Genomic DNA, 25,429 nt, shown 5'->3' with positions numbered 1-25,429 from the left:
AACTTTTTTCCATCTCTCAAACCATTTTGTTCTAACCTTCAAATTGACTCAAGTTCTACAGTTTCTGCCAAACTCTGATCTTCATAGTAAGTGAAGTCAGTGGCACTTGTCTGAAGTTATACACATGTATAGATAAAGATAACATTGATCAATGTGTTTTATATACATTTAAAAGAAAAAATCTTCATGGTAACAGCTCCTTCAGAAAGATTCAGTACAGTGAACTTTCTGTACCCAGAAACGTGAAGGGAGAAAACTTTTTCTTAACCTGAGAACTTCCAGCCACAGCTGAAGGAAGGCAGAGGGTGCTTGCAGCCTTCTGTCTGTTTTTAGTTCCCCAACTTAGAAAAGGCAGTTTGAGTGGGGCTTTCTTAGCCTGATCAGTCTTGTTCTCTTCCATGGCTAAACAGATCAGGGAGTATGTCTTCTGCATTCCCACAGAGTAAGTGGCACTCTTGCTATGCTGTAGGAAAGAGAGAAGAATTATAAGCACCAGTCACTGAAAATGGGTCAACAATTTGAAGACAACAAAAGATTACTGTGCAAATAGTTTTCCAAGGCAGACTACAGCAAGCATTCTGTGCTAATTAGTACAGAACACAAAGTCCTTCAGCGCGCTGGGATTTCTGGTGTTTTGCCCTTGCAGACTGAAGGGGTTTACTGTGCAAATCTAAAAGATTCACAAGTCCCTTTACAGTGGTGGTGCTGTTACAGTTACACAAAAGCCAGTAAGTGCTGCATGACATATACAGCAACCTCTCTACAACACTTGGGCATGCAGTTCTTGCACAAATCCCTCAAGGCGAGTCTTTGTTGTCCCTGGAGTCCAGAAAGTCTTTAGAGTTTTTGGTAAATGCTCTGAACAAACTCCATGTTGACCGCAGCTATTACAACAAGTGCTAATGTAGAATGTTTTGGGTTATCTGGCAGGCACAGCCCTCTGCCTTTTCTTAGCTGTGCCTGATTGTAATGTAGCCCTTTTGTGTCCAGCAGCAGCTTGGAATGACAGGCATGCAATTCCTTGTGGTCAGTAAGGAAAATGAATTTCAAACAAGGAAATCCAGTGGCAGTGAGGGCACCTTGATCACTTTTAAGGCAACAAGTATTCTAGTGTCTAAGCTTGCCAGGAAATGCTAGAGGCATGAAGCACTGGATTTAGCTGAACTACATGTTCCCTTATCACAAATAATGTTTTTAGGGCTTAACATTTTTTAAACTTGTGATCACATTTCCTTAGTCTAAAGCTTCTATGGCAGTTTTGTGACTGACTAGACAGTTAAAATACCCCAAGATAAAAACATACACCAATCTGTAAATTCTTCTACAAATGATATAGGTCATTTATGCTAACAGCAAATAGAAAAGGAGCATGTAGACTTGGATGCTCTACTGCACTCAATTATTGTTTCATTATGGCTCTTCTTGTGCCAAACAGGATGGTAATTTTTTAAAATTCTCTGCAACAAGTTAGGGGAAAATTAATTGCAATATGAATTCTAGGGCATATTTAATCCCAGTAGTTCCACTAACACAGAGACACAAAAGTAAAGCTGCCAACAACAAAAAAAAACTGCCACAAACCATTCTTATGCACACAGACTTCACTTTAGCTTTCTAAGTCATGATGCAAGTTCTACTGATTTTAAATGGACTGTTTAAAAAGTACCAGATGTTTAAATGCACTACCTGTTCACTTGCAAAGTGGGATATCTAGGTGAATTGAAAGTAAACATTAATCACGGACTGAAGCCAGAGGGGAAAAAAAACAACAAAAGCCTCCCGCATCAAATCCACAAATGTATTTGCCTCCTTACGTACCACAGATGCTGTTGTATCCTGGCAGCTGATAACCTCAACCTCAATGGGCTGCTCTCCCACACTTTCGAATTTTTCCAGAACCTCATTCACTCCAAGCCATTTGCAATCCACTCCACCAATTGAAACAATGTAATCACCGTCTTTTAGGCCCGCTGACTGTCAAAAATTTTGCATGAGTTACTATCAGGAATCATAAAGCCACGTAAAATGTTTCTTGTCATCAGGCAGTATTTGCCCTAAAGGCATTTCCCTCACAGTAGCCATGAAGCCACTGTCTAGTCAGACATGTGGAACAAAAACTTATAACTAGCATAAAAAGTGCAGATATTTCAAGTACAGAAATTACATACTTTGTGGAGTTACTGTTGATACATGTGATTTTGGTATTCTCTTGGCTAGTTTTACATCCTTTTTTTTCCTCCCAAGTTAAATCCCAAGTTTTTTTGTTATCTTATCATTCCCATGAGGCATGTTCTCCAGTTTCTATTTCTGTTCTGTCAGCTTTTTTGTATTATGTGGTTGCTTCTGCCTTTGCTGTAACTATGCTGTAGTAACCTCTATGTGTTGATTCCCTTTCATAAAACGACAACATATCAAAAACCACTGAAGTGTTCTTTTTCCTCGGGTACATCCTGAGCCTCATCCTTACTGTTGTAGCTACTTTTCTTTGTTTCTTCCAGTTTCCCAAATTAGATGGGGAATAACATACTTGCTTTTTTATGTTTGGGACTTTCTATCTACTGAAAACAATGAAAGAAATGTACAGTAGTGTAATGTGATGTCAAGGATATAGATTCTCTAGCAACTAAGGTGTATATTGTACTAAAAGTGTGTTCAGATTGCATTAATTGACTACACTGACACACTAGATCTCAGTAAATACTCCATACACAGATATGAACAAACTAAAACCACTTTTAAAAGACTGCAGTGCTAAAGATAAATCATTAATATTGCACCAATCTACTTACTGCTGCAGAACAAACTGGATCAAGACAGTAAACCTGTACTGGTGAACCTCCTTTAAGGCTGAATCCCAGCTCTCCTGTTTCACAGTGGAAGTGAATGGTACGTGGAGCCGTCCATCTCTGCTTGGCTGAGAACACTGACAGCGGGCCCTGCAGGTAACACAGCAGTAAGCATGTAGTGCTTTCTTGTCTGATGGTTACACGTAACGTGCATGAGAGGCTGGTGGGCATTAGCATGTTACATACCAGTCTGTGAAAAAAGTCTTTAACTTTCACCTTGGAAAACTGAGGAGCAACCATTTCTACTTTATGCTCTGTTTTAGCTAAAACAAAAAGAAAAGCACATTCATTTTCTCTCCAGTATTAGTTAAGACATGAATTTCTTGTGTTCCAAGCTAGATAGAAATTTACCTTAAATTCTTACTAGTAGAAAACCTCATTTTTGTGGAAATGTGCAAGACAAATTTTTAAATCACCTTTAAAAATACCTTCAGAAATCATAGTATCAATACAGAAAGTTTAAAATAATCCTTTCCAACAAAACACTGATATTGTCCTCTTTATATGCATATGTATACATGTACATACACATGTATCACAGAATCAGATAAGTAAACATCTAAATATATTTAAATATTAGAGAAATTGTATAATAAAGTCATATCCCCGTGCAAGTACTTATTTCATCCTTCATGCAAATATTTCATGCCACAACAGATAACAGAAGAATTCATCTTCTGACACCATCTTTTTTACCTCCTTCAGGCACATCCATTATCTACCCCCTCCTTTTTTCTTTCAAGCCTTTCCTAGATTTCTTAGTGTGATCTGAAGATTATTGTTAGTCCCCTGAAGGGGATCATCATGAAACACTCTGTTAGATGCCTTTATTTCTCACTGTGGATACTTACGAAGAATATCTGGAGCCTGGATTAGACTGAGAAAGTCATCTTCTGTCTCCTGCTGAGCATATTTGAGAAGCGAGCGCTTATGTGCAGCTGTCAGAACCTCCAGAAGAACTTCAATGTTTCGAAGTTTTTTGCACAAACCACAGACTCTTAGAGCTTCCTCGTGGTAAACAATGGCTTTGTGTAAATGGGCCTTCCCTGAAAAAAAAAACAGAACTGAGTTGTCTTCCACAGATGCAAAAAGAAAAGATTATTTTCATCTTTTATACATTAGCCGGATGACACTGGCAATTACCTAGTTGTTTTCTCTGAACTTTGTCCTTTAAAATGGTGAGAATCATCACACCTTCTGGGATGTAGTCATACAGCTGAGATAAGGCTTTTTCCTGCTGATCTTCATCATCATTGGACTGCACTGCAAGAATTGACACAGAATTTTAGTCATTGAACATCTCTTCACAGCCCACTCCTTTAGGTCTATTGTTGTGCAGTAGCTACTACTTCTTTGCAAATCTGGTCAAATATTTTTACAGATATATACTGATGTGAATTTCCAGTTTTTAGAGCTCATGTAAGTTTTATCAGGATGCAAAAATGCTTATATATCAGAACAGAATCACAAGAATTGAACAACTTCGTAGCATATAATGCATTAATGGATATAACATATCTTCTGTTTCTGCAAAAGTTTGTGTATTGAATTTTCCATTCTTCTGTGAAGGACAAAGAAGACTGCCTCATATCTGAACAAAAAATGACCACAAAATAACAGATTGAAATCACAAAGTTCCAGGCTCCTTCTCTTATTCACAGAAATTATAATTGTTTATTGCATTTGTTGGTGTTCTTTACATGAATATATAATAAATCTACCATTCTTACATTCATGGTCACACAGAATGGTGGCAAGGAAGTAATGTGCCAGAGCTCTGTAGTGGTCTGCTTTTATTTGTACCAGTTTAGACCAGGAATACGGGATATTTTCTTTCACTGGTTCCTGAGTCACTGCAGCGTTAAGCATCATGTAAACCTCTCCCACCTAAAACAAAGCATAGAATTGAAGTATGAGAAGTTAACATTACTTGGTAGCAGCTCAGCTACTCAACCAAGGGATATTATATTAAGCCTTAAGACAATTTCACACGCATCTCATCAAAGAGGAGAAAAAGAAAAAGCTACAAATGCTGCTGAAAAGGATTGAAATGAAGTTTTAAGAAAAAATGAAATTCCACCTGATTTCTTTTTCTCACAAAAAAACATGAACCGATTCTGTACAAGAACAGATGGATTAAGTTAGTCGATCAATATGGCTTCAGAGTTCCACAAAAATGCCATATAATAAACTTAATTTGCAAATACATCTCATCATGTTAATTCAGCTAAGAGAGTTCAGTATGTCAATTACTTTACTAGATTTGCACTTCACTTCTGAAACTGTGGAGTCACATCCACCCTTAAGTTTGTATGGTCAAGTTAAATCTGGCTGCTATCCTTGATTCCTTTTTATCCTTTATGGAAATAGCTTTTCCAGCAGTAAATGCTGCTTTAATTGAATCCCAAAATCTTTCCCTGCTACTTAACAACTCTAGAAGTAATTCATGGCAGCTTTGCAGGGTTGGTAGGAAAGGCCTTGCCCATGTTAGCTAGTATGGAGCCATTTATACATCTGGCTCAGAAAGCATATCCAGATCTGTTGGCCTATCCTCATTTTGACGTCAACAATATCAAGAACTAATTCAAACTTCTAAGGCACAGCCCACCACTCCATTTTTCATACAAGTTCCAAGACAGCCTTGCACTACCTACCAATCTGATTCTGCATCCTTCTCCCAGTTACAATTCAGTTTTTCTTTTGGACTTTAGCTTCTTAAGTTTGCATAACCTCAAGCTGTCGGGAAATTATGGACAGGTTGAGCGTTCAGCAGTTAAAGGAAGGACCCGCAAACAACCCTGCCCCTTTCTGTGTTGAACTGTGGCCAAGACTGTACTGTTTGAAAGAACAATATAGTAAATTGCTTTTAAAAAATCCTTTGTCAACTTTGCTGTCCAAGTGTTCTTTAGATGTTTTTATTCAACTTAAAATAGCTCTTAATTCTAATGTAATGATAATTGAATTGCAGGTATTTACATTTTCATCTTCTGAAGGGTTGCAATTCTCAATACAACTTCAGCGCTGTCCCTTGCTACTTTGGGTTTTCAGTAGTGGTTGTTAACATTTAGGTTTAACAAATTCTGATAATATTCCTAGAGGCTTTATCTTGTAACTCAGCAGTGGAAATACTTATTTTGAAAGACTAGATATGAAGGCTCTTATTTTACCTTGGCAACTTCCTGTGTCATTTTCACTAGTGTGAAAAATTCATTGCGTATTCCAGGGAGACTGATCTGCTCAAAAGCACACTCTTGAGCTTGAGCAAGCATCATCTTCACGAGTACGTTCAGCATAGCTGGGCTCATGTCATAACTTGGTGTGTGAGTAAAGGTCTCCTTTAAGTAGCTTAGGACTCCTGAAATGACAACATTATTCGTTGGCATTACAAAAACAGAAAGAACTGATCTTAATTCTACCATGTATGATAAGAAGATTGAAAACATACTTGCTCATATTGAACTATAGCAATCTGAGGAATTCTTGATGCACGCAGAAATTAAAGTGACCTACTGATTTTGGTTTACATTCCTATAAAACACGCAGATCTCAAAATTACAATTCAGGAGAGCACCAGAAGTTACAGCTTCTAAGGGTAGAAGTACTTTCAGATTTGCTTGTAATGATTCTTGGCACTGACCAGAAAGCTATGCTGAACTGAATGCAATTTTTATATGGGAATGGTAGGCCAAAGCCACATACAGGACAAGAAACAAAAAACATCTGCACAAGTTTAAGTAGTAGAACCTTTCAGTGGTGGGAGAAAAATGTATTTAAACTTACTAATTATGTCTCCTTTGTAGTTGCTGCTAAATTCACAGTGTATCTGAATAAAAGCTCAGTTCCATCCCTTTAAGTAAACTAGAACAATATATTTAATAGGGAAAAATAAGGCTCTGTTCTAGATGTTTGGTTCCATCAACATCCTAATCACTTTTATCATTTATCAAATTAGAAACAAACACTAACTGTAGTGCAAATATTAAGTAACAGTTTCATGGACAAAAGTGTAACCTCAGCACGCACGTCATCCAACTGTTCTAGTTGGTTCTACTCGCCTGCTAATTGCTGATAATGCTACCAAGCGTAATGATAAGGCCTCTGCTTTCTAAGCGTCCCACCTTCTGTAATCTCACATCTTATCATTTCTTTTTGTTCTGCCATGTTGCAGTATGTTTTCTACCATCACTTTCTGGTATTTTTCAATTTCTATGTGATGTTGATATCTTTTATCTTGTACATCCTCACACAAATTTGGCCATATCTGTATCTCTTGCATGGCGTGACCACGTACTGACTGAGTACCCAACTGAAAGCAACTGAAGTACAGGAAAAAAAAAAACCCTTTTTTTTGGTTCTCAACACAGTTCTGCTCCCACAGGACCTTGTACACACTGAAAGCTTTGTTGAGGATAAATTCTGTGCAACAATTTCCATTCAGAACAGAGCAATGGTTAGCACATGTTCTATATCACGCACAGGTACAGTGAAACGCCGCTGCAGCGCTCCGCTTCAGGGCCCCACAAAGGTACTGTGGTACAGATGATGCCTTTCAATTTGTGAATTAGTTCTGCTCTGTAAGTATGCTGAAGTAAGAATCAGTTACTTTTCTTGCAAAATGGAAGAAGTAGCAGCAGAATGGAAAAATTTCTTTCAAGTTTCTTGTAAATGAAATACAAAGGTTGAAAAGCAAAATCTATTTAACAAATGCATGAAGAAACATTGGCAGATCTTCTGGATAGCCATTCTATGTATTCAAAAGGAGTCCACAATTTGTGGCTGTTAAAGCTACGAATACAGTGAAAAACAGCTGCTCAAAAAAATATCTTACAGTCCGTGTTAATTACGTAGGTAATGTCTTTAAGCAGTATTTGTGGTACAGATGACATTTACAAAAAATTAGAAAATCTACTTGAAGAAAAAACATCAGCTTCTGTAATGTTATTTTAGGGCACCCAATTCCCTTCATTAGAAAAATTTTCATTTTTCTTTGCTTGAGAGAGAGATTGTTTTCCAAGTTCGCCTTTGGATTCTATGGAAAATATGCAGTCAAACTGAAATGAATTGCAAGTTTCACCAGACAACAAAGCGAGATTAATTATGAAGAGACCATATGAAAAGTTAGGTTCTAAGCCTTTTATCATCCTTTAAAACTGTTTCTTGTCCAGCGTAGTATCACTGAGGTTAGAGCAGCTATAGACATGAAACAAAGAATGAACAAAATGAAACAGCATTAGGGCTATTACTCAGACCTTTGAACTACAGCTCGTTAATCGTTAACCGCAGCATTCATTGTCTTTACCAGCATGCTTGAACTGCACTTCCAGGTTTTGAATTAAAGCTTCATCTCAGCCCTTCACTAGGCTTCTCAAATTTCCCTATTCCATCTTTTCTGTGTAAAAAAGTCAGAGGGAAATGCAGAAATCTGCAGGAAGTCAGGCTGAGATTAGGAACATTTGCATGAAGTTCTTCCTAGTTTTTATGCATCTCTACCTGCAGCTCTCTGAAAAGCATCAGCAGCATTTTCAAGTCCAGCCTGTGTCTGACGATTGCATCTTGTTCCAATCTGGGTGTAGAGGGCTCCGATATTGAATAAAATACTCGCTTTTTCCAGCAGCAGATTCTGCTGACACACAGGAACACCTGTGAAGGAATCATACCTTTGGAAAAATAATGAGAATACGTGTTACGATGTGCAGAGTCCACTGAACTACAGGTACTGTTGTTCTGTTTTTCCAAAAGAACAGTGTAATTCCTAATAGCTGTTCTGCTGCAGTGAAAATAAAAGGTGGCTAGAAATACCATCATGTTCTTTGAGGACAATCTAGGTGCCACAGTCTAGAGCAAAACAGAGAATGTATTTAAGCCTTAACTTTCAAAAGGCTTTTAAGCAGGGTCTCCAGAAGCATGTTATGAAGTGGCTATAAAACTTCAGGGGCTGAGAGCATACTGGGGAAGTATTCCTATGTGGTCACTGTGTTCTCATAGCTTTTATTAGGATGCACTATTAAATGTTGCCATGCATTAACTACTGGCATGGTCAGACCCTATATTGCAAGTATTTTGAAGTTCCTTTTTGCAGTTAGACTGGGAATACAATGGCTCTTGGCTGCGCTGCAGTTGTCCCCTTTTTGCAATCAAAAAAATCAAAATTCTGAATTCAGGAGTCCATCCTTCTTCATACATACAGTAAACATTTAGCAAACGCTCCACTATAATAAAGTAAGTCACTCTTCACTCCTGGCCCAAATACCCAACAAACTGAAGGAAGGTCTGACCCCCATCTGCTTCAGGCAACAAAGTTCAGAGTCCAGGAGAATATGTGCAGTTGTCTAAAATTATGCTCTTTTTCCCTTGTGTAAACCTGTAACCCAGATCATAATTTAACACAGCACGAAAAGGGCTACATTGTAGTCAGGTTTACACTTCATATTAAAAACAAAAACAAACACTGACAACAGTGGGATGAGGGTGGGGAAAAACACAGAAATGCTTCAAATTAAACTGAAGACAGTTCAAGATTAACGGTGCTCTGGGGGGTGGAAACAAACAAACATGAACTCCACACTTACCATGTAAATAACACTCCCATGTGTCTGGTAGGTGGAAAAAATCTGTTTTCTATAAAACCAAGTTGAAGGAAATAGCTCATCAACATCTCAATGCCAGCTTCATCGCGGCTAGGAGTGCGGCAGGCCTTAAAATGCAACAAATCAGAATATGGTGCTTTTGCTTGGGTTACAGAATGAATACTGAAATACCAAGGATAAAGCTCTACTTCCTCTGGACTTCTGTGTACCACAGAAATGTGGGGAATGTGAGAACAGTAAGCTTGAGGCCATATGGATGAACTGCAAAGAAGTTTTTATTTCTGTCTTCTTTTGCACAAAGCAGCACATAATCTTTATAGAAAGAAGGTTCTGTTTGGCAAGTCTTGCAGCTAATTAAACTGAGATTGCAGGTATTTTATGAAAGGTACAAAGAAATTATATGCATGATACTGGAGACGTAAGATTGTAAAGCTATGGGACAGCAGAGATTCACGTTCCGTATCTCAGAAATGAAGTCAATATGAATATGGTAAGCTACAAAACATACACTGATTCTATACAAATGTTATTATTTACAACTTCAGATTAGAAGACCTGATGGAAGAAATCTCATGATGCCATACATAAACTTACTTGTCTCAGATCCACGAGGTCTGCTATTTCATCTTCATACTCTGAACTGTCTTCACTATAATGTTCCAGAATAAAGTCCTAGAAAAGGTGTAAATGAATCAGGAAGTCATTAAATCAACTCCACTGAGTTTTAAAACAGCAGCATGTAATGGTTTTGAAAAGGACAAATGAACTCTGTGTGTTAAAATAACAAGGGAATCAAGTGACCATAAAAAACTTGTTAACAGAAAGACACTGCCAAATTCTTGTCAATTCCACTGAAATTACATAGTTGCAATGCCATAAGTTGCAAAGGCTCAATAACCTGGCATACAAATTAACCTCCAGATGTAAAAGCAGCAACTTTTATGGTTATACAAGAAGCAATTTCCATGAGGTAAAATCTGCACTGTGCAATACACGGTAGTCCAAAAATACAGAAGGTTGCACGAACAGCTGGCAAAGCCCACAACAAGCAGTGATAATTATGCACACAGCTTCCCAACTGAGCTGGCTTGGCTACAGGAAACTGGAATATCACTGTATTATGCTCAGTACAATCATTGTTACTGCTTCCTTTGGCATCTGGAGTAGCCTTAGGGGAATCACCAGTCTTAGGGGAACGAAAAACTGAAGAAATTGTTTTTTTCAAGTCACATGCTACTTAGAATCACACACGCTTAAAGCGCTCCTGCACCTAAAACATAAAACATAAGTCTGAAAATAAAGACAGAATCTACTTATCCCTAGAGGGACAAAACCATCCCATAGTTTCACCGCAGGCTGAGAAGAATAAAATTACACAAAATTCTTTTACATTGTTTAGACTGTTAGAGCTTCTCAACAAGGAAGATCTGCCTGACTTAAAGGACGTGGTGCTTAGTGCGTGTGAAGCACTGCACAGATGTTAAAACCTTCATCTCCACTGAGTACACCAGCTTCTGCATGCCCACTTCTCTTTTCACAGGAATGTAAATTAAGACGCAGGGCAACAGCCCAGTTAATCGCTGGGTAATTTTTAAACACGTTGGGATCTCAGTTCTAAGACAAATACAACAACAACAAAATTATACATAAACTACTTCTTCAAACAAATTTGAAGTGGAAATTACTCCATTAACTATTTATTCTGAAATATGTCTCGGAAATTTACCTTCAGGGGGAGCGTAAAGTCTACTTCTTTGGTTTCCTTTAGGCCAAGAGGTACCAAGGGAATGCTGAAAGTCCCTCTATGGAAATCAATAAGATAATTACTTTTGTTTCATTTGTTGACAGAAAGCTAGCATGTCAATGGGGGTTAAGGCAAAAAGTGTATAGTTTACAAAAGCTCTGTCCTTCCCAAGAAAGCCTGCGAGTTCTGGAGGAAAGAGTGAGGTGCATTCTTCATTTGAAAGTGTTTTTCCACTAAGAAAAGGCAACTCCTAAAAGCTGGATTGCTGCCACTCGGCTCTGCCTTTACTTACCTGCACAATTATGTGGACAGCTGCTACGAATCTGCCTGATTGAGGTACAGTAATTAACAACAACCATCATTACTATTTTACATGCTACCCATGTTTTCATATAGAGAATTGATACGTGTCTAACAGGGAAAAGCAGGGCCAGAGTGTATCAACAATGAAAGGCCTAAAACTAGAAGAACTGAGCTTCTAGACAAGGTATTAACCTCATAAACAACTCCAGCTATAAAATATCAAACGGCAATAAAGATGAGAACTGGAACATTAAAAAAAATCTAACTTCAAGAGAATATGGATTTAAAATTGGATCACACTATATTAAACACCAGTCAATGGAACCATCAATGACTGAAAAAAAGAAAATACCGCTTACACCTCAGCATGAAAGCTACTTCTACTACATATACTGCTTCTCCTCTAAGCACATTACCCAATTACAAAATAGTGAGATCAAGATTGCTTCCAGGCACATAGTCTGTTTAGTAGGTTTAATGGATTGGTTTCTGGCAATTATGGGGTTTATCTGATATTTTCCTTTTTCCTCCAAGCTGCATAATCATCAGTCAGAGTATTTCATTACAGCACAAAGTGGCGTGGGTGTGATTCATGTATGGTCTTATCACCAAAGAGAGGAAAATCTTTCTCACTGGTGAAAAGTCTACCTGGGGGAGATGGGAGTAGCAGTGCAGCTTCCTTAGCAGTGGAGGAGTCTTAGAACTGGTTGACATGATCCAGAAAGCAGTTCTGCTAGCTTGGAAAGGGCTTCTGAGACACAGTGAAAAAACATCACTACAGGCAGTGCAATTGATTTTATTTTTGATGAGGTGTTTAGAAGAAGCCACAACACTTTTACATCACTTTGAGTCGACATTTTTTCCATCAAAAGGAAGTGATGCATGCAAGCAAAATCCTAACTTACTGATTTAATGAATCCTACAGGAATTGCCACCCACAATTCCTGTTGACATCAGCATTTGTTTCTCAGAGGAAGCTCTGTTTTTCAAGTTTCCAAGGTGTCACACCCATGGAGTCAACATGGATTGCATCAGGGAGGCGTTGGACAGTTAGGGAGGTGCACCTTCCATATCAGTGCAGAAGTTCCTCAATCTAACTGAGATGTGCGCAATAACTGGGAAGGCCAACACTTCCAACTGCTGCAGTTCAATACCCTGTAACCTAGTAGCATGGGTGTGACCTCATGGTGATGACTGCATGCACAAAAGATTCAGAGGATAATTGTTCATAGCTATTTGCTATTAAAAGGCCGGAGAGCAGCTGCAGAGGGTGTGGATTAATTTAGTGGATGACGAGTAAAAAGCATCTACAGCTTAGAATGAACAGCAACAGAAAGGCAACATAAAACAGATTGGGAAGTGGGATCAGGAGAGAAGTCATAGTAGTACGCAGCTGCAACAATTCTACCCAACCTAGGACATGACCTACTGCTCCTTCTTCACTGAGAATGCAGATACTTTGAATCCTCTTCAGCTAGAAGTAGGATTACCACAGCTGGAGTCTCTCATTCCCACAGCCTTAACTTTCACTGCTACTTAATTGCTGATATATGTATATAAAGACTAGCAAAATTTTCAACAGAAAACTTCTTTTGTCAAATAGAGCTGTCAATGTCTGCCAAGGGGTTGGGCAGTAGGAACTTGTACAAAGTTTCTTTTGAGAAAAATGAAATGTAGATATTTTGCATCAGGTTAGAATTCAGTTGAAACCTACCCCACTGAAACTGTGCTTAGCTCCTCAGCATTCAGGCTTCTCTATAATCCATCCAGAAGTTAACCCTGACTGAGAAAAGTGCTAAGAGGGAACAAAAATTATCCCCCCTCCACAAAGCACTTTAGTTTGCGTCTTGAGCTGCTAATGTTAATCAAATATTAAAAGTTTAGTTCTAGGAGCAGTAAGATACCTAACCGGTAGAGAAAGCTTTGCAGTATTCAGGCAGTGAATAATGCTTAACTTCAAAGTTTTATGTTTGAGGAATGTATTGAAATTTAGCATACTTTTCAAAGCTGGAATAACATCTTGATGCAATCCCAATTTCATCTATCTCTTTTTAGTCTGTTAGGTTATGCCTTTCTGCCGCCGAAGTACACATCTTAAGAATTACAAAGCTGCTTTGAGCTCCAAAAGCAGCATTGGTCCTTTATCCTCCAGTTAAGGAGGATTGTTGTGTATACTGCATCTGAGAACAGATAGATTCGCTAGGTTTGCTCTCTTTAGAACGCACTGAACCAGTTAGTCAAGTACTGGAAATGCTGCTGGGTCCCACGTGTTTCTCCATATTGCCCCACGACCTTTCAATTCTTACCGTAATCCACTTCACGAAGGGACTCTGTATCTAAGGATTAGAGGCACATACCTTTCCCAAGTGAAAGACAAACAACACAGACTAACCCTTAGTCAACAAATCTACCATCAAATATGTTCTCTTCCTATCAAGTATTGTGTTCTTTCAGGTTATTATTGTCCAGCATTCAGATTCATCTAGAAACAGTTTCCTTTTTCAGTGCTAAATACAAGTTCTGTTAATAATTTAGTAACTTGAAACTTACTCTGTATTTTGATAAACTTCTACTGAGATATTAAGTCCTTCTAACTCCTCCTTTAAGATCTGCAGGTCTGAGTTTACAAAACTCAGTTCCAGTAGTACCTGTTCTCGTACTTTGTTGTTGGTGGTAGCCCTGGAGAAAGAAAGAGACATCATTTTTTTATTGCTGAGGAACAGGTTTTGTACATAAGCTGAGCTGACCCCTCTGCTAGCATTCTCAGCATTGTTCAGATTTTTTTTATCCCTTAAGAGATGATACAAGACCTCATGTTTCAGAACTTATTAGCTTTTCTGTCGAAAGAGGACAATAGTTTCCAGATAGCAGCATGCAGACACACAGAAGGTTTGTCACATGCTAATTTTTTCATGAGATAGAGAGTCAGTATCATTTTCAGATACATTAATCAAAAATATTAAAGTATCTTACAAACAATCCCTATCTTATTTTAAGATTATGTGGTCTCCTCCTAGAAGAGGATGATGGGTAGAGAAGGGAATTTGGAAGTGTTTTTTCAAAAGAGATTCGCCCACTTGATTAACTGAATAATGATCCGCTGTGACTTCTGATCTTAAGAATGAAAGAAAACTGTTTTATGGGGAAGCTGTTATTACATAATGCATTACTAGCAAGGATACAGGTAGGAAGATTTTGTAATACAATATGTTCATAATATTGTTTCTTATGCAAATAGGATTTGCTTGTTCCTTTGCCATCCATACATTTACATTCTTCTAGGACCGCGAGCACAGCGGAAATTAATACAGCATTTCTGCGCCATTTATTATTTACATATTTCATTATATCCATACTTCTAACCTGATTCTCCATCCAGCATTACTGTTTACAAGAGACTTAAACTATTACCAGTAAGTACAGACGTGAACTGGAGTGATTCATATCCATCTTTAAGATATTTCACCCCTTTTTTAGATAGATTATCATCAGACAACAACAATTTAAAATAAGTTTAAATTTGCAGCATTTATATTTAACTTGAAGTTAAAATTAACCTTCATAAATATTCATGAACAACCTTATGATACATCTAGGCTTCTCATGGCACATCCTCCAGTTTTGCAGAGTATCTTAGTGAAGAACTGGGAATCCCAAGGATTAAATTCTAACCTTGCACTTCACATTATAAATGTGCTTTATCTGCAAGTTCTCTATTTCTATTGTATTCCTGAGGCTGATCAGTTTGAGCAGGGTTTAAATCTGCTGTCTGCATAATCCACACTGGATGTAAATACAGAATAGAAAGGATCTTGAGCACCATGTAGATAACTGGGTGAGCTCTGATGCTAGAAGCAGTTTAGTTACAGTATTTTTAAGGCTCTGTGTTTGGTCTAGCTTACCAGCCCCCACAGGAAGGATTTTAGCATCTCCCTCAGAAACCCTGGTGTTCTATCCAGGTAAACATCTCAAATATGGCTGTATTGCCCTCAACATGGTTCTCTTGCCATTATTACTAGCAATAAAGTTGATCAAACAGAGCAAGACGGAGTTAGATTGGTAGAGCAAGTCCAACATGCAGCCACTTGCTACAACAGCGCAGCTTTGGAAGTGCACTTTACAGCAGGTAAGGTCCCAGCAGAGACAAGCAGGGAGATTCACAAAGTGTCCGGCAGTAATTATGTAAGTCTCCCTCCTCCCCCACACAAAAAACCATTTTGCTGCTCAGGCTAAAGCACTGCGAAGCGGCAGCACATACCGTAACAGGTTTTCAGCACCAGCTCTCATTCTTACTGCTCTCAAGATCTGTTGGTTTAGGACAGCTCTTCGATTTTGTAGTTTGCTTCGACCAGTCTCAGCAAGAGGATTACATCCCTAGAATGAAAGAAACAAGTTTTGTTGTTACACCATTCTGAAAAATGAGTAATCCTGCATTTGAATTAACTCCGTTGGCATGGGTACTGTACAAATACCGGTTACCTGTGTTGACAACAATGACAAATGACTGTTTTGACAGCGTTTCCTTTCTCACACTTGGTTATTAAAAGCGTAAGGAACACTGTAACCAAAGCTTTCGACATTAAAATCTAGGCTGAAAGTATTTGGTTTAGAGCTTATGCACATGTGAGCCAGTCTGTTCTCTCCTAAAAATCCTTTGAAGCTATTGTCCAATTACAACTGAATTTGACAGCATGCTATTAAGTTCCTAAAGGTTTTGTAAAACTGCTGCCTGGCAAGGCAGTAAATCTTACTAATGCTTCTGCTTAACCTTTCCAAAACATCTGAGTTTCATACTGGGAGATAAAGCCTGGAAATACAACTCTATCGGAAAGCAGGATTTGTGGCACCACAGACTTAGGAACTTTTGAAAGGATCTCTTCTCTTGTTCCTTCTGGTGCTCAGTACAATCCCACCCCTCTTTCCCCCAGTTCCTTTCTTTATACCTTAAACTCATTTTTGGCACAGTACTGCTTATCTGCATCAGTCTTCTTCAGATCTAGGGAATGCTCTCAGATCTTTAAGTCTGCCCTGCCCTAACGCAACATCACTTTTGCATACTGCACCAAAAATGTGAAATATGAATAAACTCTCTACAATATTTCATCTGTATATTATCACAGTGCCAAGTATTATCTGCCCACTACTTTATCTTATCATCTGTTGGACAAACAAGGATGACATATGTCTGCCTCAACATCAAAAAAGATGGAACATGGAATAATATGGGATAAAGGAACAACAGACCTGGACAGGGAAAGATGGTTATTGCACCTTCAGATACTTAGCAAACTGAGCCCTTAAAAAGTAAATCATTAAATCCACAATTCACAAGAATACTTCTGTGTTCGTGCAAACCTACACAAAAGTAGAAGAACAAAGGTTCTGCACATTTACATGAGGAGAGCCACGCCATTGTATTTCAGAGAGAGCTCTGATAAGATAAAACGATTACGGACAAGCAGAACTGTGTATCTGTCTGACTTCTGTTCTTTCCAGGAGGAACACAATCTTAACACCTTTTTTTTAATAAACAGAATCCTTCCACTTTTTTTTTTTTCCAATTCTTTGCCTCTGCCCCCCACCTTTTTTTTTTTATGTTCATTTACAGCTGACCAGCACACCCCCACAGCCTTGACTACTGATTCTGAAGCAAACAGATCACTCCATCTTAAGGTTTACCCTTAAATGAAGCGCGCCCTTTCAAGGGGCCTTGCTGGGTGTTGTTAAGAAGTTTAACTGGGTCCTGCTGAATCTTGCATTATACACTAAAAAGGTTCAAATCTGTCTGACGCAAGTTTTCCCACAAGTCCTCCAGCCACTAGATTATGAACAGTTTGGGATCCCCCTCTTACATGGTAACTGGAAAAATCTGGCTGAGACACAATAGCACTGAAAAGTTTCTCAACAAGCTCTAATTATGAGTGGTCAGGCAATAACATACCAGCACATCAAAAACAAGTATTTAAATAGAACACAAAGTTCTGACCACAACATTTTTATTTGGGTTGGCAAGTGAAAGCAAACTAACTTGGCAACAGAGAAACAAGAGGATCAATCCAGTTTATATCAGCTTATCTGAGAAAGCACATAGCCTAATACAGTTAACTTTAAATCCTTACTTTTAAAAGTTTATAATAAATAGGTAAGATGACACAAAGCTTGTGTAAATGCTTTCTGAAGCATCGTGTGCCAGATAATTTGAAAAAACATGTCACATTAAATTATTCTCATCATAGAAACATTTCTACAATGAAGCACCAATTTCAGCAGAAGGCCAAAACTTAGATGTGTGCTGCATACCGTCTTTGATGAGAAAGCATTGGTAGCAAACAGAATACAAAGAAGATGAACTTTTACTGGAGAGTCCATGCATATTAAGCAATTTCGTTTGTTCATGTCAGATTAAAAGTAGTCTTTGAAGTACAAAATACTTTATGCCCTTTAACACATTTTTACTCAGAGGCAAAAGCAAGGCACACTCATAGGAACAACATGGCCTTGCACCTACAGGTTGCTTTCTGCTCTTAGCCTGCATCTTGTTCTGGGCTCTTGCTGTTCTTACAATTTTGCTTTTTCTTCACTTTACACTGTATAGTCTTTCTCTACCACTGATGTTCAAAGTCTCTCTCCTTCCGATCTATCCATGCTCCTTTGCACTTGAACCTTGCCAATGACTTTGTCTTGCATCTTGTATTCACCTTGAACACTTTATTCTTGGGCCTTTCATCTCTGTACCCCTGGGATGCCATTCTTCCCAAACCCCTTCGTCCAAGCACCACTCCTAAGTGCATCATCCCCTGCCCAGACTTCATTTTCTCTCTAGGGCTGCAGCTCCTTCCTAGAACTCCCTGCCCTTTCTGCACGCACAACAAGTTTCCTGTTGTCATTCCAATCCTTTGCAGCTTTACTTCTGGGAACTTTTTCAGGAAGATCACCTGCCCGATCCTCGAGCCAACAAAGCTCAGCAGAAGTGTTTGGTTTATTTCCATGGACGTCAAATCAAGATCCAGCCCAGAAATCAAACAGACTCCAGGTGAATACTGAGTGCAAATCTGCAGCGACCTCAAACTCTGCAAAGAACAAAAGCAGCAGAGGTGTTTCCCTTCATTTCAAGGCCAACCTCTAATCACTGTGTGATGCCCCAGTGCAAAAAGAATCCCCTGAGGCCTAAAAGGAGAAGGCACTAACTATCGGGATCACCCCCTTGTGTCTCAAGTGCTTCACTTCTGAAAGACTTTCTTTGAACAGAAGAATGTTTTCAGAGTAGGCTCTTCTACTGCACATACCTCCCATCTACTTCAATGCCAACAAGGAGCTTGCATATGACCTCATGGAAAATTGCTTTTTAGATCCCCTCTATAGCATATGGGGATGCTCAGCTAGTTCATGCTCATGTGCAGGTTTCAACTCTTCTTTGTATAGGATGCCAGAATACTGAAAGGTACAAGGATGCAGAGAGAGCACTGAAAATAACCAACATCAGCAAGAAATGTTATGGGAAATAGACAATCCAGAGAAGATTTCTCCTCGTGTAAATCACAACCTCTGTGTGCTTAAACATCATTTAAGAGATAGGTCTGAGTAAAAGCTCCATTTTGTCTTCCTGCACGACAAAGGTCCTTTCTCAGCCCCCATTTGTAGGTGGCTCACATATGGACATTCCCAAGAATGCTTATGTTTAGTACATTAAATAGCTGGCAGCCAAACTTCCCAGCAGTTTCCACACCTACTGCTTCATTTCTTGTCAACAGAATGAGAGATGTTTCATTTAATTACTGTTTATTTCTTTGCAGATGCAAGACAACTCGGAGAGCAAAGGGGATTTTACCCTCACTCACACACTAGCAGTGTTATCAGTTCATTAACAAAGTGACTTATTTCTAATGAAGTCACAAAAGTGATCAAGAATAAAGTATGATTGAAGTTTTCATTGCATGTTTTGATGGGGAAAAAAAAAAGAGTAAATATACTTCTTGTAAAGACATTTCAAACTCAGCTATCAGTTTTAGAGCCCTTTTCCCCTCCGAGTGCTGCATTTCATGAAGAGGTGTGTTTGTTTGAAGTGCTTAAATGTTATAGTTCTTAGCCTCTGAAAAAAAAAAATAACAGTCTCTTTAAAACCTGAAGTTGTTAGCTAGTTACTTGATTTCTTCCTGCTTGGCTGAACTGCAGTGTCAGGAAGCTGGTAAGTTTTTATTATGTCCTTACCAAAAGCAAGTCCCGCACATCAATTTCTTACCATATGTTATATGTGTACCTTGGTAGATACGTGCTCAGAAGAAACAGACACTGGTATGAGAAAAATAAACACACATCTGCTGATGAAGGCTGTGCAGGGCCTATGCACATTTCGTAGCAATCCTCTGACTAATTAATGGAGCATGCAGACAGATTCCAGTGGGTTTCCTGCTCATCTCTTGTTAGAATTAATGCCTGAGCTTAGGAGGCTGGATATCTCACCTTGTACTTTTAACCCTCTAAACATTATCCCACACATGCTTATTTGGCAAACAGCATAATGAATGCCTCTGGGATCTCGCTGCAACTTTCTGCCTCTCAGATGGGGCGCAGCAGGAGATAAAGCAGAGCTACAGGGCGGCTGATGGGCTCCATGGGGCTCACACGGGATTTGGGAGAGATTTTATTCTATGGATTACACAGACACAAAGAAGACAGTCAGACAAGCCTGTAGCTGGGCACTGCAGGTTAGCTGTCAATGGACAGCATCTTGCCTCTACCTCCCACCTGACAGAGCCTTCAAATCCCCAGTCTAAGGGATACAGGCAATATTTTCATGTTTATCCAAGCTTCGAAGTGGCCCACCACAGAAGGAAGCAAGCTGTCAAAAGTCTAGGTCCCCAACAGAGAAGAGCTGTATTTAGCTTCAGTGCCTGGCAGATCCTTCTTCAAGACAGGAGTATTTTTAACATCAGAACTTAAGCTGCGATGCACACAAAAATTGTGACTGCCTAACAATGAGCAATCAAAGGAGGCATCTGAAATTAGCATGAATATGACTTATGAGGCAGTGGTTTGAACTTTTAGACCAGTCACACACACAGGGTGACACAGAGTTGAAACTGGGTGTGCCTTCTTACCTAAAATAAAACATTCCTTCCCAGCCAGTGTGACCTGTGCTGCTTGTACCCTGCAGAGCATGCAAATGGCCATAGCCCCCAGGCATTTAAACCTGTACGCAACTTCACTCATGCAGGTAAATTCCTTGGCTGCGATAGAAGTCACGGTACATGGCACCACTGACACTCCAGTAGTTCCAGTAGGACTCTGAATAGCTCCTAAATGATTATTTCCTTACCATCTCCTACTACTGCAGTTGAAGCATCTCTGAGAGATTCCCTTAGTTCAATGCTGAAATCTTAGGCACATACCACAAACCTTTCAACAGTAGATGTTTTTAATCTGTGCTTAAAATAAGGAGGAGAGAGTTAAGGAAGAACTGATATTCCAGAGCCTGATCTAATTGTTCCATATTCAGGTATGTTACAGTTCTAAGTGTTCAAAGACTAACAATGATAGTTTATAATTAATAATTGTATTGTTCCAAACATTTTCTATACCATCTATACAATCTTGTCACACCACTCACAAATCAAAATTAATACTGGGTCTGAGAAGTCTGTGCCTTGATGACCCAAGTTCCAAATGATTCCTGGTTTGGCCATGAAGGCCTACTTTCAGTTTTTTGTTTTTTTTTAATTTGTATATAATGAGTGGACAGAGCATGGCCTGATGCCGGGTGTGAATCACGTCAATGTTGTTTCTGGCCTGGCTAGACGAGCAGGGAGAGAACAAACAGGCAAACAAATATTGCTGTGTCAATGCTAATGTTGATTGTTGCCTGGCTACTAATGACTAAAACCAGCCACGTTAGCTAAGCCCCAGTGGAAGCACAGGTGTAGCAGGTTGGTAAACTGATCCATAAATCACAGCAGGGCAGGGGGCAAATCCTCCACAAGAAAGCCCAAAAGCTAAAGAGAGAGAGGGTTAATTAGGGCTGATTCACAAGCAACTTATCATACCTACCATCACTGTTAGTTTCAGCCTGGCACTCTATTTACAAAACTACTTGTGTTCTGTTTTTAGCCTTTTCATCCTGGCAGGAAGGACTACCATACCTTCTTCCTTCTGAATCAGCTTGGTCTACATGATAATTTTCTTGTCTCCAGACTTTCAGAAAGGGAAAAGAAAGCAATTATCTTCACTCAACTGACATGAATTTCAAGGCTCTTTAAGCTATCTGTTCAACTGCTTGGCCTATCCACACAGCTTTCCAAGACAACCAAATTGAAGATAGGATGCTTAGTGCTGTACCAGTATGTGTCTGAAGACCTACAAAAAAGGTAAGTTTGAAAAATAAACATGGGTTTTTCCTTCTATTGCAGCTTCCTAATTAAGAAACCTGAAAAGTTCCAATCTGTGTAATGCATTATAATGCAATTAACAAAAAAATAGAAAAGTTGTATGCTAAAAAGTTTGCTAGAAATCTCTTCCTTGCTCTGCTTCTACTCACCAAACAATGTTCTAGGGCTGATGAAACTCTACCAAGAGATCACCGCTCTGGTTTTGAATCCTGTGAGTGGACAAGCACAGCCTCACAGGTACCCTGAATTCTGTATACTGACTGCTCTTTGGGTTACTCTGCTAATGCATGCTGGTTTAGTGGGCTGATTCTGGAATAAAGAGAATGAAGAAAACTCTTCTTTCAAGGTGTTCTTTGCTTTTGCTTTCCTCACAAGAACTTGTGTAAATGAAGAACAGGCAATCTGATGCAGAGCTATGGCAGGCTACGTCGTTTGGAGTGGAATAAGCATCTCAGGTAAGCAAAATGGTAGGTGAGGATGGGCCTTTAAGTACTGTGCTTTGAAAAATCCTTCTATGTGAAGGCCTTGCTCTGCTTTCAAAACAAGTTCTTTGCTCTTATCTTTAGTTTTGTCAGTACTTCCCACTGGCCATAGATTCTCTCATGGGAAAAAATGCCAGGGAGTGGATCTTGACAGAGTATGGTATAAGCATGGCTGATTCACAGGCTCACGACCAGAGCCAGGAGAAGAATGTGGAACTCCATGCAAAGAAGGCTGTGGCACAAGGCTGGTCATCCAGGAGCGCGCACAGAACTGCAGGTACAGTCTGCCCTGATATTGTACCACAGGGTATACTGATCTACAAACGTGATGGCAGAGATAGACAGAACAATAGCAGAACCAGTTTCCTTAGGCACTGTATTCCCAGAAAGAAAAAAAAAAAAAAAAACTTCCAGAAGAATCTCCATCTCCTCTTTGATGGAAAGCCCAAGTAGGGTGCCCCTTCTACCTTGCCATACCCTTTTCAGAGCAACAGCAGGATTTATTTTTCTTAAACCTAAAATTACTCTCAGAATTTTAGTTGTGGCTAATCAAATAGTTGCAAGAGGTTCCCCTTTCTCAGGGGAGATGCCAGGAGAAGAGGAATAGTGTCATTACTGACAGAGTTTGTGTATACGCTGCATGGTTGCATAATTATTTCAAAACTAGGTATTATAAAAGGAAAAGGGGGGAGGGAGGAGTGGTCTTCAGAACCATCTCAAAGGAAGTCAATGGTTTAAAGGAAATCATAGTTTGCATATGCAAAGATGAGGGGCCTTCGCCATGAGGAGAAAGGAGAGAATGGACTCAGAGCTGCCGCTGATGTGGCTGGGAATGAATGGAGGAAGAGAGCCCCAGGGCTGCACGGAAAGTTGCCAGAAGAAACTGCCAGCCATCCCACTTGGGACTGACTTGGCAGTCACAGCAAGCCTAACTTCCTAGTGTGGCAACAGGAGTGAAAGAAGGAAACAGGATTGTGTTTCTGTTACACCATTTCTGCCTGTTGCCCTTTACACAAAGCCAGTCTCCACCCAAAGAAAATAAAAACTTATTTCCTAAAGTCTTACATTTTGCATCTTGGGTACAGCGAGGGTTATTGTCTGCTCTTTCGTATTTGAGGCTGCAAAAGGGCACTGTGTCAGCTTTGAGCAAACGTCCCACAGCAATCCACTTATCACAAAAATATATCAAAAGCATAGAACAAATGAATATTGTATGGACCACTCAATTTTATCAATATTAAGATCTCAGAGTATATATAAAAGTATTTTACAGTATCGAAGACAACCTCATTGCATACAGAATGCTTGGGAGCCCTTTTATGAGCAGTCCTGATACAAAAAAGTATTTTCATCTTGCTCTGCAGCTTATACATTAGAAAGGTCAACTAAGCAAATGTTTTCATCTCAAAACACACGCAATGGCTTTTGGAAATTGGTGTGTTTCTGCACCAGCAGAACAAGTAGAACAACTCTCAGACTCCTTCAGGGAATGAAGAGTGTGATTTATTTATTTTTTTTAAGGGAACAGAAAACAATGCAAAGGGACTCTGGAGAGGCGGGGAGCCCATGGACACACACGACTAGCTCAATAACCAGTTTGTTACACGAAGCCATCTAGCATACCATTCAAATGAACAGGTAAGGTCCAAAGAAAGATATTCTGTCCAGGTTAATGCTTTGGCTTCACAGGGTGAGTCTGTTCAGGATTCCAGGTTTTTCTTCTTGTTTGCTTGTTTTCTTCTCCTGAATCTACTTAGAATGAAAGCTCTGATCTTTGAGACCATTCAACTAATGTGTAACAAGGAATACTGGCTTTCTGTTTAGATTTAACTTCTAGGGACAGAAGGCTTTCAGCTTTTAACCTAATCTGACATTTAGAACCGTATTAATGGTACCGAAGAGCCAGATGAGCCTTCCAAAGATCTCCTGAGTGAACAGAGGAAAAGGTGCCAGTGCAGCCCCAGCTCATCCAGATTTAACATTGGATTTCTGTCCATTTTGCACTTGTTTGTGATAAGCAAATCAAAAGTGGGGAAGATGTTCATAACAAGGTGTAAGATCTATCTTTGAGTTCTTTCATATCGGAATAGCTCCATAACTTTTCAGCACATGGAGATGGCTCTGATCTGATGCTGTTTATGAGACCTTGTTCGTAATGTACAATGCTGTAACCAGAAAGGACCCCATCCTATGGCCGGTCTGAGTGCAGCGTATGCCTCCCACTCCTTACAGCACGCAGCTTGGCCATCAGACTCCAGCCGGACCCCAACAACAAGGCAAATTAGAGAAAAGGACAACTTGTATCTAACTTAACAAGTTCGGCTTTCTCTGGGATCGCGGGGCTCTGCTAACGCGTCAAGTACGGCGGCAGCCCACAGCACCTGGTGCTACAGAGCACAGCTACGAGAATTCAGAACGATTACAGCTCTGCCATACTTCGCGATTTCCTGCTCAGGACTGCTAAGTGATTACTCACCCGATACTATATGAGGATTACTCAAATGAAAGAACTGGACGAGATGGGAAGTTTCACCTCAGCCCGCCTGGCTCCCCGCGCGACAGCGCCCGTTCCGGCAGCACCGCGCCGCTCCCAGCCGCTGCAGGGCAGCGCCGTTCGGACGCGCTTCTGCGGGCATCGGCGGGCCGCGAGCGGAGCGCCGCGGGCAGCGCAGAGCGGTAATTGCCGCCGTGCCGAGAGCCCGGGCACGGCACGAGCCGCCCACGTCGTCTGAGAAGTAATGAGGGCAGATGTTTATTAAAGGCTTCCTAACGACTCTGCTAACTTCGCCGCCTCGCTCGAGTAAGCTTCCGACAGCTACACGCGGCAATTACTCGAGAGCGAGCGCGGAGATGGAGCGCGAACGACAGAACGAAGGGACGGAAAGGCAGAAAAGCCGCCAGGCGGAACCGGGCTCCTCGTGAGGAGGTGCGCGCGAGCCCGGCCCGGGGGCGGCGGAACCGCCTGGGATCGGGACGGCGCCGGCAGCTCCGGAGCCCACCGAACCCCGAGGCTCCGCCCTCCTCTCACCTTCCGAAAGTAGCAGTCCTCCTCCGGGCAGCCGCGAGCCGGCAGGGCGTCCATCAT

At 40.1% G+C, this 25,429-nt stretch overlaps 1 protein-coding gene across 1 annotated transcript; it reads right to left on the bottom strand.

Annotated features, from left to right (window-relative positions):
- Window positions 1–211: 211 nt before the first annotated feature.
- On the bottom strand, window positions 212–25,429 carry RHPN2 (rhophilin Rho GTPase binding protein 2; the record flags this gene model as incomplete). The annotated part of the gene is made up of 15 exons (XM_079541589.1): window positions 212–463; window positions 1,819–1,974; window positions 2,790–2,936; window positions 3,033–3,109; window positions 3,698–3,892; window positions 3,990–4,109; window positions 4,577–4,733; window positions 6,014–6,201; window positions 8,337–8,503; window positions 9,416–9,540; window positions 10,028–10,105; window positions 11,160–11,235; window positions 14,031–14,159; window positions 15,739–15,854; window positions 25,373–25,429. 15 exons carry the CDS (start codon window positions 25,427–25,429, stop codon window positions 212–214), a joined length of 2,040 nt encoding a protein of 679 aa, XP_079397715.1.

The sequence above is a fragment of the Tetrao urogallus genome, assembly GCF_951394365.1.
Source record: "Tetrao urogallus genome assembly, chromosome: 12".
NCBI lineage: Eukaryota > Metazoa > Chordata > Aves > Galliformes > Phasianidae > Tetrao > Tetrao urogallus.
This window is presented reverse-complemented; position numbering and strand designations above follow the sequence as displayed.